The 16,928-nt window shown below is 39.3% G+C and overlaps 1 protein-coding gene across 1 annotated transcript in view; it reads left to right on the top strand.

Annotated features, from left to right (window-relative positions):
- TASP1 (taspase 1) overlaps positions 1–8,795 on the top strand; it is an 86,111-nt gene extending 77,316 nt beyond the window's left edge. The window contains exon 14 of the mRNA XM_074150473.1: positions 6,725–8,795. Coding sequence (XP_074006574.1) covers positions 6,725–6,817 — 93 coding nt within the window. The 3' untranslated portion in view covers positions 6,818–8,795. The remainder of the gene's footprint in view (positions 1–6,724) is intronic.
- Positions 8,796–16,928: the final 8,133 nt, after the last annotated feature.

The raw sequence follows: 16,928 nt of genomic DNA, 5'->3' as shown, positions 1-16,928 counted from the left end.
TTTTCCTGGATCTCCCAAGTTTCATATCTTATCTTAGTGATTGAGAGTAGTTGGTGGTGGGTGAAATTTTTGCTTGAAAATAGGTACTTCCTCGCTGTGTTTTCAGTCATGTTTGAAGTCAGAGTGCTTTCTTTCCACTGAAAGATCCAGTCTTAATACCAACAATATGCAGTTTTGGTCCTGTGTTATGTATAGGTATTTGAAATAATTTGTCAGCTCACTGTAGTTCTTAGTATGTAGAAATTTACTATATGATCTGTTTATAAATGTTGCTAACTTTTACAATTATTGTAAATGTTCCAATACTTTTGAGATATCCTTGTAGTTAAGCTTCATAGGTTTTAATTTTTGTAACAGCTAGGTGACCTAGACAGCAAATTTCTAAAAATCTATTTGTAATATTGAATGTAATCCAATTCAGTTGCCAGTTTAAATCTGTCTTTGGCAGATAGTCAGTTCTTATAATATGAATTACTAAGCTTTATGTTATGGCAGTTTTTAATATTGCAAAGCAACATATGCCATTCTTTCCATTTTCTAATGAACCAAATTCAAGTCGCTTTGCAAGGTATGGGGTAACGGTGGTGGAGAGGGCTGCATATTGCTGTGCTTGAAAACATCCATCAGCAACTGCTGTCTACACCAAATGTTGCGGTTGTAATACACAAACAAACTTTTATCTTTGACACTTAATTTCATTTTCCAGTATGAGAAAACATAGTGGACAGGGAGACCATTTCCAGTTCACTTTTCCTGTTGAGGTGTTAGGTGTTGTAATCGGATATATCCGCCTTTATTAAGACTGTAAAATTTAGAAAAATTACTTCTATGTTTGAAGTGATACATATGACAAACATTGATTGTAGTGACTGTTGCTGGTTTTCTGAGGATGGGCTTCTGTATCTCACTTTGTGAGTAAAAAGTCTGTGAAAGCCCTCTGTCAGGAGAAGGGCAGTAATCCAGTGCTCACTGGGTGAAGAAACACATCTTGGAAGAATCCTAATTCTAATTTGAAAATTAGTGGAAAAATTTACTGAGCCTGTTTAGTTAACAAAAATACGAAGTCAAATAATTCAGCCATTCATTTTGGATTACAGAGAGTCTTTTAACTTCATGAAAGAGGAAGAGTATATGTCATTTATACTCTTTTTTTTTTTTCTTTAATCTGCACTTTTGTCTGGAGACTGGGGAATCAGAAATTTTCACTTGAAATCTGTGCATACAGTAGAGCATCCAGTTCTCTCATAAAAATAAGGTATTTGTATTTGCTGGAAATAACCTTCGGTGCTAAGATACTGGTTGAAATATTTGGCTTGCAGACCTTCATGGAAATTAAGGGCTCTGAGATGGGAAGATAAGTTTTTTGGGTTGAATTCTTGCATAAAGCAAATAGTTCTGGAACTCTCCTCATATTTGTCTGACATACTTTAGAACAGAGCAGAGAAGATGGGATTGTGGGATTGTGTATCCAGGTATGCAAATATAAATGCAATAACCCGACTTAGCACCTGTAATTCAGAATGGTAAAAATCACATTTTAAGATATATGGCAGTATTTTAGAATACCTCTACAAAAACCTGGGACTGAGCTGAATAGATGATTAGTTGGTACACGGCTTTAGACTGTCTAAATACGTGTATGAATGATTTAGGGAGATTAAGATGTTTTTGTTTTCAACTTTCTTAAAATGTGATTTTTTTCCTAATGCATTCTATTAATGTTTCTAGATACATAAATAGTGTACAGTAATATACTTAAGCCACAGAATGAATTTGAGCTTGGAAAACTGTTAGCTTCCTAAGCAACCTGTATGTAGAATCAGTATTCTCAGTGCCTGAGAGCCAGAAGCCCACTGTCAGTAGATCTGTCTTTCTGCCAACAAAAGGACAATCATTTTGGAGCCCCCTTCGCACCCCCCCCCTTTTTTTTTTTTCTTCTTTAAGATTTCCCCAAATGAGTTGCACGTGGGATATTCTGACAGCAGCAGTTGCCAGTATTTTGCGGGGCACCTTCTCCTGTCATATGGCAGGTATACACAAACGATGTTGGAGGAGGGCTTCCCAGGAGACAGAGCAGTAGAGGATAGCTGTTGCTGCCAAAATGGGCTATTACCGCCTAGAAAATAAATTGAGATTGCATGGCCAGATGGTTCTCATGGTGGAAGCGTGCACCCAGCTAGGAATTTCTAAATACATGGGTATGGTGGTACTTTTCTTTAAGGAGTAAAGTTGTAGAAAGCTATTTCATTCAGTATATGGTGTCCTTGGTCTTTCATTATATTTCATCTCAATGGAGTAATGAATGGAAAAAGTTTGTTTTATAAATGATTCTGTCCAAAGCACATCCTGAGCATGTAATAAGAAAGCTAAACACATGAAGTACTCCCTAGATTTGCTTAAGAACTGAATGTGCTGCCATCTGGTAGTTGTACTCTGTCCTCTTGGCAGCATTTGATTGACTTTAGTTTTCTCATGCAGCACTGTCTTTTGGCTTAAACTTTATATTCATCTTACATTGTATTTATGCTTTCAATGAAAAAAAAAAAAAAAAAGAAACTGTTGTGACAAACTAATGCTTTTATGTGAATAAAAGCAGAGTAGCTCTTTGAAGACTAAAAAAGAAATCTTTTTGATACTAGTTGGTCTCAAAGTTGTTTCCGAATCTTTGTCTATGAGACATGGAGTAAAGTCTTGGCAAGTAAGTCTTGGCACAACTTGTAGGTTTGTTTTATTTTCTTTAAAAAAGGTATACTAAAAATATGTAACTTGAAAAATAGATCAAATGTTCATGAGGAAAAGAAACCATACATTGTCCCTGTAGCAGTTAACACTTATTCCAGGGCAGAGAGATCTATTAGTTTTGGACTTGAAGGGTAGTGGGAAACTTTCTAGCGTACATCAAAAGGGACTGAGAGATAGTAATGTTCCACAGACGATGTCTGCAGGACTGGGGTTGGGGTTGCTCTGTGGTTTTGGTTTCGTTAGGAGGGAAAGAGGGGAACATTGTGTGTTTGGATGGCAAATACATGGAGCAAGAATCAGTGTCTGAAGGTTGCTTAGCTTGTTTGTGCTTTATGGAAAGGTGGGAAGCAAAATCAAGTATTTAATGTAGCATTTGCCTTTTTTCCTTTTGAACTGTGGGCACGAGGTTCCTTCTTTAAGCTGTGGACAAAGATCTGTGACTAACTGGTTTCCTACCTGTCGGGATCTCTGCTCCTGCTAGGCCCTCACCAACCTCACTTTTCTCTAGGAAAGCAAATCAAATCAGAATATTCTCAGAGACAGTTAAATTTCTATTTATGGAGCGGAAGATATGGGTAGCCTTGTCGTTCTTAGTCTACCTTTCCTTGGCATATGATTTCCTCAAAGAGAGGCTTCCATGAAGCTGAGTGGAGGATTACTTCAGGAAAACTTTTTCTTTTCCTGTTTTTTGTGCTCCCAGGCAGAATTTTCCCCAGATGTGGGTTCATTCAACTTGTAAAGCTGACAGACTAATCAAATTCAATTAAAAGCTTTCCAGTGTTGTTCTTTTTTGTTTGCTTTTTATTTTTATGTTTTTAAAATGTAAACCTAATCCACTGTACAATCTGGACTTAATGTAAAATATAATGCTGGGATATAAAAATGTAGCAAACTGTACAAATAAGTTCTGTGGTTGCATTTAAAAATACTAAATGTTCTTTGATCTTTCTTTTTATTTACTAGAGTTTGTTCCTATGGCTAAGAACAAGGGGGAGATAATTCTAAGAATTCATTTGGGATTTTATCTGAAGTTCTCTTGACATGGCAATGTTACTCTTTTGTATTACTTACTAGGTAACATATTTTAAACACTCATCTTAGATCTGTCTTGTATTTGTTCTACATACGGCAGCCATTGGTGAAAGTAATAAGTAGTCAGTGTAAAACAGCATCTGTATTTGCTCCATCATATAAAGTATGCAAATAAACAGGATGCAAGTAAAGGCTTTAAGAAAGGTTTTGTTATATGTGGTTTGGGTGTTTCTGTAAATGGAAATGTGCAGATGCTAGTGTATAGTGGTTTGGGGTCTTTTGTATGGGAAACATGTTTTTCCTTTTATAGAAACAACTTTTTGTTTAGGAAATGTGTTTTGACAATGATACTACTACTTGATAATATATCGATAGATATTGACTACGTGCTTATCTCCTCTTGTATATTTTCCTTTCCTTGCTCAAAAACTTACTGGATATTATGCTTAACTAACTTCTTAAAATAACAAGATCTATAAATTGCATGTTGATCCAAGGAAGACTCACATTTGCTCCGGTAATTACATAAGGGTCTGTTAGGCATTTAACTTTGGGTTGTGGGCTAAGTCAAGCCTCTGCAAAAGGTTAATTCCTAACTTGAGTCAGAAAACTAATTTACACAAATCAGGTCTGTTGTAGTTATAATGAAAAACATTGATTATGAGATTCATTATAATTGTGATACTGCTAATTTTTCTACTGTTTCAGTAATGAGCTTCCTCTCTTATGCCTCTCGGCAGCATCCTTCGGCCTCTTGTATTGCTGCAATGATCTGCTAATAATTCTGACTGATGACTGCATAAGCCATCTGATTTATAAATGATGCCTGCCATACAGTGGACTGCTGGTTTGCTTTGATTGCAGTATCTCACTAAACCATCAGTGGCATTCTTCCACTGAGGAAAAGTGCTACTCTGGCCATCAAACAATGCTGCTTTTACACTGCCATCCTGTCTCACTTTCCATTTAGAAATTTTCACAGACCTGGAAAAATGTCTTGGTTCTGTTGGTCATAAAATAAAAAATACCCTTCTTCCGCTTGTTTTTCTTCCTTTAATTTTTTTTTCTTTCTTTAAACTTATGAAATAACATCTCCAAAAATTGTCAGTTACATTTTGGGGGAAACTGTAACAGATTTGAAAGGAGTCTTTTCTTCTTGAAGTGGTAAATCAGGGTCGTAACCAAAATTGTTCTGAAAGTAGGAAGATGTTCATATATCAAGCAGGAAGGCCAGAGATCAAAGTTTTAGCAGTAAAATGAAAACTTTTAAATGTTTTTAATTAAATCTCATTCTGTAATTTAACTGAAAACAAGACCACCTAAGAGCAGACACCAGGATATCCTTATCAAGAAAGGAATTAAAAGAAGCTGCCTCTGAGATACAAATGGTCTCTTCGATGCAATGAATTGTGGTTACAGTCTGATATCACTTTCTGCTCAATTAGTGCAAGTTATTTTCACTGGACTTTTACATCTATGCTTTTTGTTACACATTTTGCAGCACTTAAATATTGTAAATGGGATAATGTTCTTACAAAAACTTAAATAAGTAGTTGGCTGCACTTACAGGAAGCTATAATTTCTAAATGCCTGCAACTTCTATGTTGTGAGCTTTATGTTGTAGTAGGAATCATTTCTAGATCCTAACTTAATAATTGTTTAAGCATTATATTGTCTGTACGTTAATGAATCACTTGGTGAAACTGGTAACTCATGAGGGGAATGAAGGCCAGCGCTCCTGCTTTGGTGGGAGGCAGGATGGAGCATAGCTTGAGCTGGGGAGTCCCTGCCATGGCCACGTTCTGCCTCAAGCCTGCAGAAATGCTGTTATCAGCCCTATTGCATTTTAGAGTTCCACTAAGGCTCTTTTTTATGTTTTACCAGAGCCTGCTCTGCAGCTCCAAAAGTAGGAAACAGTAAAGTTTGTAGAAACATGCTTCTGGCTCTTTTTTTTTTTTTTTTTGTTTCATTTAAACTCTGCTTTAGCCACTTGGCCCTATACGAAAGCAATTGATGAATCTGTAAATGGTTCTTGCTGTAGCTCAAAATCAACAGTGTGGATGAGAACATAAGCAGTTTCCACAGTATTAAAAGCCTGTGCAAAGGGGGGAAAAATGTCATTATAACAGTCAGTCAAATTATCTTTTAGTAAGTGAATGCTTTTGCTCATCAGTAATAAAATACCCCTCAGAATATAAAGGATCTTTCACAGATTTTTAGTGTCACTGAGTTACAATAGAGTTCTAAGATGAACTTTTGTGTACACAAACACACGCACCCACTTTCTGGCTTTTACTTTGTGGCCGAAATATTAGAAAGCCATCTCAAAGGTCTGCTTTTAAAAATTCTCCATGGAAAAAATGCCTGTTAACAGAAGCAGCATCACTCACTTTTTGGGTCCGTTTATTTGACAGTTGGCAGCAAATATTTTAGAGGAGGCTTTTGGTTTTTTTTAGTTGGATGAGTAGGTACTTTATGCAGAGAAATTTCTGCTTTGCATCCTTATCATGGCAGTTGCCTTATGCTCTGAAGCGTTAGTTTGTCACGTAGTTTATTGTGTCTAAGACTTCTGTAAGGTGTATTTCTGTACGCAGTACTGAACTTTTTTGAATCTCCCTAAGAAATAGACTTATAAACCATGGAATGCCACAGTTATTTTTCTTTTCTCTTCTCGCTGGATATTCCTTTCTTCTACTTTCAGTGCACTGGGTCATCCAATTTACCTTTTATACACATCTGTCATGGTCCTTCTCTTCATGTGTTAAACATTAACGCAAACAAAATAAAAAAAGAATCCCAGTTGTTTGCAGCTTTTCAAGTTGCTTTGTAGTTTGCCCTCAGACTTCAGTGATGGAGCAGCTTAATTGTTCAATACTTGCAAGCCTGCTTTGTGCCCTGCATAATTTTGCCTCTCTTCTCACTTGATAGTACTCTCTTGACTTTTCCACAGACTCACATTTCAAGACTCCCTCCTGGAGCTGTGGCAGGACAGTCCGTGGCAATAGAAGGAGGAGTTTGCCGGCTGGAGAGTCCAGAAAGCTGAACCAACAGCTGATTGCTCACTTCATTGCAAAGAATGTGAATGACTTTTTGTACAATAAGTTTTTTGTGTTTTAACAGATGTTGGAAATTCTACTCTTTGTTTTATACCCCGTATTGCAACCATGTGCAACATAACTTGAGACAAGTGCTGCTGTAGTTTATGTTCTCACTCTGTGAATGGGGGTGTGTGCATGTTCATTTTTTCCTTAATAAAATAGGAACTCTTCCCAGTTGTGCAAAGATTATGTATGAATAATGATTGCGTTTTCATTGTTTCATGTTTGAAAAACAACTGAAAGTTCAAAACAAAAAAAATAATTTAAAGATATGGTCACAATTGTCATTCATGTTCTAAATTTAAAAGTAATGGGCCTTTGAAGTGGCTATATAATTATGCAAAAATTATTATGGTTTCTAAGTTTCTCAGTGGTTTAAGGAAATCCAGAGGTGGTTTAAACGTGTTGGTTTTCTCCTCCCCAATAAGGAGGAATTTTTTTTGTGTCAAAGAATGGTTTCAGTGAAACAAACTAGAGGAAAATTAAGGCTAGAATTGTTTTTAAATAGTCTTATAGGTCATATCTCAGTTCCCAAACTAAAATGTTAATAGCTTCAAGCTTGTATGTATTACAAAAAGCTCTATGAAGATAATGTTATCGTAACGCAGTCTTTATGTATAATGGAATATTACAATGTAAATAAGAAAACAAAGTTTATGGAAAGATTCAATATTATTCTTCGCTTCTGTTTTAAATCTATTTTTAAGAGAGGTACAGAAATGAACATATTACTGGATGCGAAGTGCAATGTATATCAAATGGATGTTGGGAGGTCCGATACTAGCTTTCTTATTGATAAAGCAACTTCCTAAAGTCCAGCCACAGCATGGGTATTTATATAACTGTGTGTAATATGTATGTACTGTGCATAAATTTACTGTAATTCTTTTTATACCTTCAACAAAACTGCATTATAAAACAATTTAATTCTTGTCTGCCTTGTGAAGCATTGGCAGCTGAACTGTCATTTGTCACCGGTTCTGATACATTAGCCAGATTGCCCAAGTCCTAAAAGTGAGTTCTGACATAAAATCTTCCGTTTAGTAGTTTTTTCCTCACAGCACTGGCAGCAATAGAAGACTTCTGTAATTAATTCATTGTCATGATAAATATGCCAAAGAAAAACTAAAATAGTTCATTTTTTTCCCTGGTGGATATCTGACAATTCTGTTTTCAGAAATAGTGGATGAATAGATATTCAGACTGTATTTGCTTAAACGGGCATTGTACTTGCCTGTTTTGTAATGTTGTGCCTGCCTATAACAGACATACTTGACTGATTAAATGGTTACATTGATTGTAGTACCAATCTTTCATGGGAAAAAAAAAAATCTTAATAAATTTTTTTTTAATAGTCTGAGTTCATTTTCACTATTGTGTTACATCATACACTGAGATACTGTCATCTTTATGTGTTTTTTTTTTTAATTGTGATGTCAATGTAGTCTTATAGTTCAAGATATTTCTATAATAATGTTCTGTCAATAATATGAAATAGAGGCTTTCCAGGTTGCAGACAGAAACAAAAAACTGGAATGAATCTGTCTTGAAATAGTTTGTGCTGAGATATCAAACTGGATCCCCAGTGATACACTCACGTTCTGATGAAACGAAAAACTATACTACACCCCTTCAGAAATCTTGTAACAAAGAAGCTGTTTTGTCACAACCATTACAATTGCTCTAACATGCAGCATTAAATGATTGTGTGGGTGCTTCACTATGTAGTGAGTGAGAAATTGGAGATCATGTGTATGGGTTTGTACGTGCCCACATTTGAAAATGGCATTGCTTTTGGAAAAGGTAAAGTAAGTGTTAGCCTGCTTTCATTCTAAAAGCGCTTTTCAGTGTCGACTTCATAGAAACTTTGGCATAAATTCACTCTTTCATGGAATAAAGATGGCAGAATAGCTTGTAAAATGTAAATCGATAAGTTGTTTCTTCCCCTATGGAGATTTGGATTCCAGCATATGATTTTTTCCCCACACTATCTTGAAATCTTATTTATGTGTATACATACATATATATAAAATCATAACTCAGCAGATAACAACATGTTTTGCTTTTATTTTACTTTTGTGTCTATATAAAATTCCAGTCAAATATAATTCGAGGGGTGGAGGGGTGGTGTCAAAAAAGCCAGGCTTCTTCAGAAAGCTACTTAGGAATCATGGTTTGAAATTGAGCAGTGTGTCTTTTCATTGTTCAACTTTTCTTCCCTCTTTCTAGGTAGAGGAAAAAGGGGAAAAAAAGGATTCTTTTGACTTGAGAATCACAAGCCAGGTACAGAGCTGATCACCTACCTAAGGTACTTGTAAGAAGAAAACTGGTAGCACATATGAATTTATGTATCAGAAATCATGAAGACTGGCAGAAGCAGAATTTCCTATCATCCAACTCCCACTTAAGCCAATGAAACATCTTGCAGTACTTTAATTATGGGTCTTATTCTGCTACTAGTTCTATTTTGAACTTAAAAGGGGCTTATGAAAAATAAATGGTGAGGATGAACATACTTTGCAATGACATCGTCTGTAAACTCTCGTATGTGATGACTAACCCTTGCCACTGGCATAAGCAGATACACTCCAAGAGGAAATTATATGCTTGACGGCAATAGCTGGCTAAAATTATAAAGGAAGGGCAACCAGATGAAATGCATATAAATACAATTTGAATAATGTTGATTTTATGCTCAAACACACAATTACATGCCCTCGAGTATTTTGTAGCAGACAGGTTGGTGCCTGAGTAGTCAGTCTTCTGCCATAATAAATTTCACTGCTAAAAGCTTGTAATAGCCTAAAACAAACCTAATACATTTTTTGGGGCTGCAGTTGGGCAAGTCACAGAGAGGTCTGTTACACCGAAGAAAGTTTAGAGGTGATTTGAATTCCATTCTGTGTATTCTGTAGGTATGGAGAGTATGCTCTGCTTGTGCATTAACCACTGGAAACGCCGTGAAATACAAGAGATTTGACTGAGGAGGAAGAGGGGACCTGATTTATGGAAACTGCAGCCACTCACCTGTAAAGGACAATGTGGTAGATGCTGTTAAAGGAGAAGGAAGCCTAAGGGGAAGCAAAGTCGGTAACAAATCCAGGGGTATTAGCATGGTTGCGTTAACTGCTCTCATTACTTAAAATGTAAGTTAATAACAGAGCCTAGAAAATGAAGCCAAAACTGCTGGCTTTAAAGGCTCTTGTTAGAAAGCAGAGTATACAAAGAAACTTCTTTAACAGGGGAGAATAGGAATCAATGTAAAGTGGATGAAGGGAAAACAAAATTATTTTTTAAGGAAAGAAGAAAAAGAGTAAGAGGAAATACTTGTGAGAACTTCCATGAAACCTGGGTAAGAATTGATATATCCTTCACAGTGCTAATAAAGCTCATCTTCCAAGGGATATTTGCGGAGATGGAGTATAAATTGTTACCTTATACCTGATTGGGGTTTTCATGTAAAATACTCAGTTTACGGAAAAGCGAGGACAAACAGATTTTCTGTGGCTTTTAGCATGGAGTGTCAGCAGAAGTTTTTGTAGATGCCTTGCAAGCGAGTTGAGAAAGCACAACTGCCTCATATGAGAGTCCAGAGTTGCCAAGAGATGCTGAGAACCTACAACTTGCAGGAAATTGTATTGAGATTTTATATGGAAGCTGACATCACCAATAGCCTGTGGTAAAGGACTCCTGTAGTGGGTCTAAAGATAGCACTACTGATTAATAAAACTTACCTTTTTTCTTATTGCTCGTGTTTTACAGGAAAGCTTGTAGGAGGTTATTCTGCTCTAATAGCCCTATGCTTGATTATTCACTCCATTACGAGATAACAGAGATAAGGAGGACTTGTACACCGACAAGCTTTAGATTGTATAGTGACATAGCATTTATCTTCCACGTAACCTGGGCAATAAATCCCCATAAAGATCATTAGCCTCACTTAATGGTTATTTGAACACAATAAATGCCTGTCTTGTTACCCTCTCCCGTCTGCCTAATGAACCAAATAAAATATGGTAGCAAACACATGAGCAACAGATGCAGTGAGCCCTGCTTTCCTATGGCTTTGTGCTTTAACCATAATACACTCACTTGCCTTAGAAGTCTACTGTGTGACAGCGTTGCAATACACTTATTTTATGTCCTATGCTCCTTTACCAACTCTTGAGTTCACAGCTCCTTGCAAGGTAATATCCTGCTCTTCCCCTTTTCCTTATCCCAGTACAGAAATGTCAGCTACCCCAGCTCCTCTGCCTCCACCTGCTGCAAGACTTTTAGCCAACCCTTGTGCCCCCAGTGTCCCCATATGTCTGTTACACAAGACAGCGTAGGTGGGTGGTAACTCTGTAAGTGGCTCCCACCTCTTGGCTGCTGGTCTCAAGGGTTGCCTGTAACCCCTGCGGGCAATGAGCATCTGTCAGAACTGTAGTCTCCCTCAGATTAGTAGAAATTGGACACAGGAATTGCTGAAACTGTACAGATGGAGAGCGTGAATGTGCAAACATGGTGTCCTTAGGGTCTAGGCTACAAGAGTCTGGAGCAGCTGCTTTTCCTTGTTTCTTGAACAGCATCCGAGGGACACTGAGAGCCATGTTCACCAGTCCCAGTGATTGCAGGGTGTAAATGTGGCACAGCTGGCAGGATCCAGCCTGCTCATAATATAATCAACCCAGAGAGGAAACAGCTGTGAAGTTACGGTGTCAGTGCTCATCCTGGAGGCCAGCTAAGCACTATTGGTGTCATGTCCTTGTGTGGTTAACCCTCACTAGTCTCTGCACTTTTGGGTATGGATAGCTGTTCCTATACACGCTGTGCAGGTGTATGTCAGCCAGATATCCAGGGGGACTCACAGAGGAGTCATCCCCATAGCTTATCTCACCATCCCTTCTGGAGCCTACAATATCTCGTAATAGATAGGCTAGGCTTGCCCAATTTATTATGCTCAGTTATATTGCTATAAATATCCATGTAGACATATAGAAAGAGACTAAGTGAACTCATCTTGCTCAAAACCCAAGCCTTTCAAAGTTGTTAAAATGCAGTTTTCAGAAAGCACCATGTGAAGGCAAGTGTTTGAAGCGAGATCCTGTCCCCAGCGAGGGCACTTGAAGCTTGTCTGCCGGCTTTGGCAGAGCCAGGATGTCACCCTTGGAGGTGTTTCTTTTAGAGGGCTCAACCATTACAAGTCCTTTAGTGTCAACACTGGAGACCTCAGAAATGAGGTGGTGCAAGATGTTTTGATGACTCATTGGATTATCTGGGAATATCTGGTGGGTGTGCAGGATCAAACTGCAGACTCCCCCGGGCAAATACTCTGATACGGCCAGGCGATGACTGCTCCAAAGGGAGCTCTGTGCTAGCTCTTGGCATAGCTTTATAATTTGAACAGTTTTCCTGAAGGTGATCATTTCTACAGCCCTGGTTTCACTTTGGGTGCATGCCTTTGAATGGTATAGACTACATACATAAAGACGCAGCACAGATGTCAGCAAGGATTTTGGATTGCTGCAACACAACTCGGCAGCGGCAAAACCCCTATGTTCAAGGCCAAGTGCCAATAAACCACGATACCAGCCCTCATTGTAACATCTTCTGTAGGTACTGTACCTGCAACAGAAATCCTGTCAAATGCATTTTTTAGAATTGGTTCCTTAAAAAGGGAGTTGTATCTGGCTGATACAGCTGGGCTGTGTGAAACCTCCTGTCCCCGCTACCCGTGGGCCAGAGGAGATTGAATTTAAAGTCGAGATCAAACTGTCCGTATTTGAAAATGTTGTTTCTTGACGTTTTTGTGGCTAAAAGCGAGCTCCTTCGCCTCAGGGGGCTGTGCTGCGTGGAGGGGCAGCCCCGGGGCCTGTGAACCACCAGGTGTGGCCGGTTCCGGCCGGTTCCAGCTGGTTCCAGCGGCCCCGCCTCAGGGCGCGGCCCAGACCCTCCGTGACACCAGCGGCACCTCTGGGGAAGTGGCTTGAAGAAAAGGGACAAAACAGCGCCCGGCAGCGAGGAGTGAGGAAAATAAATGTAAGAAACAGCCTCCAAAGCCCCTCTTGCAGGAGGGGGTGGGGGATTTGGGGTGAGGGGATGTCTCTGAGCCTGGGAAAGAGGGGGTGTGGGGAAGGCCTTTGTCTCTCACTGTCCAAACCTGCTTTAACTGGCAATAAATTAAATTAGTTTTCCCCAGGTCAAGTCTGTTTTGCCCATGATGGCACTTGGCAAGCGATCTCCCTCTCTTTATCTCAGTCCACGAGCTTTTTCATCTTAATTTCTCCTCCCTGCTGTCTTTCTGAAGAGGTTGGGGGGGGAGAGAGAGGCTGGCTGGGCACCAGCAGCCGTCCGACACCCGCAGGCCACAGATAGCAATTACAATTGCACCCAGAATGCCCTTCAGGACCAAATCCGAGAGTAAAATTTTGCAGGAGGGAAACTTTTTCTTCTGGTAGGTTAGTTTTCTCTTGGATCAGCGAACAGACTTTTTGTGCCCTGCAGCTGTGTGATTGCTAGAGCTAACATAAAGGAAACATGGGATCACACGGCTGGAAGAGGGCTGGGGAGGATGGGATACACCCTTTTGACTGATGTTAAATCAGATTAAGTATGAAATGAAACTGCCCCCTCATTGCGCTCACTGTGATTATTCCTCTTGTCAGATGTTGCTCTTACTCTGTTCCAGTCCCTGTCTGGAAGTAAGTGCTACAATGCACTGTGGATGTTGTTGGGAAAAATTTGCCATGTTTCTAAAATTGTTTTTGTGTCTAATTTTGCAGGAATCGGCTCTAGTTAAGTGTAATTCACAATCTGATGAAGAAACAGTTTCTAAAGTTTGGAGGCTAGACTTTTCGAAAGGCAGTGAACTCCTCTGGGGAGATAAGAGCATGCCAAGTCTTGAGGTAACTAACAGTCAATGTTGTGACATGATGGGCTTTGAAACTAATACTGTGTGTGTCTGAGGAGGGAAGGGAGATTGTTTTAAACCCCATGTTTATTGTATTAATGTGTCATGTAATGTCCATGAAAGAAAATTAGCAAACCAAAACACATACGATGCCACGGCACAGCATAAAGTGCTTTATGATACCTGATTTGCAAAATGTTACAATTTGAGAACTGCAATCCAGTTCATTCCTCGGGGAAAAGGATGAAAGGATAGAAAAAGCTAAGTGTCTTCTTTGCATATCAAAAAAATACTTATTCCCAGGTAGATTTCAAGAATCTTGACAAATATAAGGGAGGTACTTAGAAGAGAACTCAAAAATAAGGGAACTCCCAACTATAATTGATGAACAGAAACCCAGGACAAAGTTCACTGTGGAAACAATATACAAGAGGCAGAGGCAACTGAATTATCCTGGTGTCTAAAATGTGACTCAGAGTTTTAAATTCAGGTATGAGCTAATGCTGTTTTCTTCTTTTGGTACTTTTCTATTTTATTTGTTTTCAATTTTGAAACTAAGATGTCTTTTTTTTTGCTTTGCTAGAGTAAAAGTATTTTCATTTTATTTATCTCTAAAGTTACAAAAACTCATTTAAAACAAACTTGCTTTTACTTCTCTGGAAATGACAAGCCCAGGTAAGGTGGTTGGTAGGGAAGTGGCACCCGAAAGTGTTCAGGTGTCTGAAGAAATGGGTTGAGTTTCAGCACTCAAGTAACCCCCGTTCTTTGTCTTCAACCCAGTTCAAATTCTAGTCCTTCATCTATATAACTGCAATAGAATGAATCACAGACATAAATGACACATATGTAAAGGCTTCCTTTTTAATGAAGAAAACATGACCTGTTGATTTCCCCCTACCCCAAAACACTGCACTGTACTACTCACCCTTGCCTAAACCCTGCCCTGAGGATACGTCACACTTTCTTCAGGATGCTTTCTGAATGCTACAGCATGACGATTTGCAGTCACGGTACCAGGAGTACTAGAGCCTGTTTCTATCACCCTGATGCTGTTGCTCCTTCTAGCAGTGAATTACTGTCAAGAGTCAGCAGAATAATTTGGTGCCTGAGGAAACCTTTGAAGCCTTAATTTTAAATAAGTCAAAGAGTATTCTCTGTAAACTACATTTTGACGTTTATTTGGTGGCCAGGCTGGCTAGTAAGTGTGCTTACCTGTTCATTTGGCAATCTTAGGTGTGGGTTTTTTCAGGTTAGTGTGCTCCTGTTAATAAGGTTTTGATATGTGTGTGTCCATCTTTATGTTCTGTTCTCTCCACTCTTCTCTGTTCCTCTTTCTTCGCTTCCCACAACGGCATCAGTTGTCCAATATTATTAACAGACCGTAAACAATTAAGTTTCCCCAATTAAATTAATGTATGTGGCGAGAAAGAATAAGGAACTACAGTAAGTTCCTGAATTGAAAGGAGACTGATGAGTCCCTTGAGGATCCCAGCAGGATTTTTTCCCAGTTAGTGTTAAAATGTAGGTTGCTGCGAGCTCCAGTTGGCACAAATCTGCAAGAAGCCAGGCATTGTTTGTTCCAGTGATTACAGAATAGTTTGATTCACGATTTAGAACGTTTTAGGTTGGTGCAAAAGGGTGGGGTTTTTCCCCCGACAATTTATTTGCCTTTTTTATTGCTCAGTTTTTTCACAACTGGTAAAAATCAGCTGCATGATAATGTAATGCCACAGTGAATATCACCTGAAGAAGCCGGTGCATCCCTGCTGGCAACAGTGGAGCTGGTGAAAGTGACAAAGGATCCGTGTCTGCTTTCTGTACTGATGCAGTTTATTTTTTGTGCCCCATAAACTCTCCATCAGAGATGTCCTTCCATTAGTGCACATGCAGTACTTTTGCTAAGAACAGTGCGATGTTCAGGTAATCTTGCCATGAAAAATCCTGTAGCCCCATTAGCCCCATAAAAGTAGATATAGTGCCTTTTTGGAACAGGGTTTAGAAAGACCCCATAATCTTTTGTTTCTTCTTGTTGAAACCTTTCATGTGGGTGCAGAGAAGACACAAGCCCTTTTCCCATGCCTGGTAACTAATCAATTCTCCTTACCTGAAAATAACAAAAAGGCAAAAGTCTTTCAAGTGAGAGCTGACATCTCATCTGAAATTTTCTAATTATTTGTATTTCACTGGCAGACAGGCTGCAAGACCTTGTTCTTTGTAGGTATGTGCCAGTGAGGATACCAGATACATTTTATTTTGGTCCATCATGCCAGGAAAAGAAAAAGCAACAACATTTGACTGGATTTAGCAGTTTGCTCCCTGGTGAAATGATGCAGCTCTCACATTCACTGTCCATACACGTGCATGCACAAATCCGAGAAGGGTCACCTGTAGTTTACTCTTTCCTCTTTCCTGTCCTCTTGATAGCCTGTAACACATCCCTGGTTGCTGGTGAGCTGTGGAGGCTTCATGCTGCGCTTGTGGCCTCAGTTTAGGGAAGAGGGTTGAGGACTTTGATCCAACTCCAAGGAGATGGTGGGAGGAAGCTCTGTGACATGCCAGTGTGTCCTGGCGTTGAAGTCTAGGATTAGGCTGGTGGGAAGGAAGAAGTCCTGCACGATGTATCCTTTTGCTTTGAAGCTCTGGTGAGTGATGATGTGAGTCCAGCACAGGGCCGTGAGGTTCTAGCCCTCTGCTGAAGAGTTGTGATGAGCCCTTGCTCTCTCCTGGGACAGGACATCCTCACATGCAGAGACGGAGAAATCTTGGGATTCCTCCGTTCTCGGCTATAACTTTGTTGACAGACTTATTTTTCACTTTAGCATAGTAAATAGAGTTTTTCCCCTGCTTGGAGATGATTCATCTCTCATTATGTTTAATAACTAGAATTCCATGCTTGTCCGCTGCTTCCTCTGTGCTCTGCCAAAGTGAGCAGTCTCTGAACAGCTCCATCTGTTGGCACTGCATTGCCATATTGAAAAAAAGGCTAAAAAGAAAAATCAGCCCCCCCCCCAACCCAGCAACAACAAGAGTAGCCTTTCCACTTGGACTGTGAAGAGAAATGATGGGCATGGGGCCTGGTGCACCAGCTGCCTGCTTCTGAAAGCCGCTGGGTAAAACTCCTGCATCCCTGGGCTCCCCTGCATCTTCAGCATCCTCCAAAATCA

The sequence above is a fragment of the Numenius arquata genome, chromosome 7 (assembly GCF_964106895.1).
Source record: "Numenius arquata chromosome 7, bNumArq3.hap1.1, whole genome shotgun sequence".
Lineage (NCBI taxonomy): Eukaryota > Metazoa > Chordata > Aves > Charadriiformes > Scolopacidae > Numenius > Numenius arquata.
Note: the sequence above shows the minus strand (reverse complement) of the source record. Positions and strands in the feature narration are given on the sequence as shown.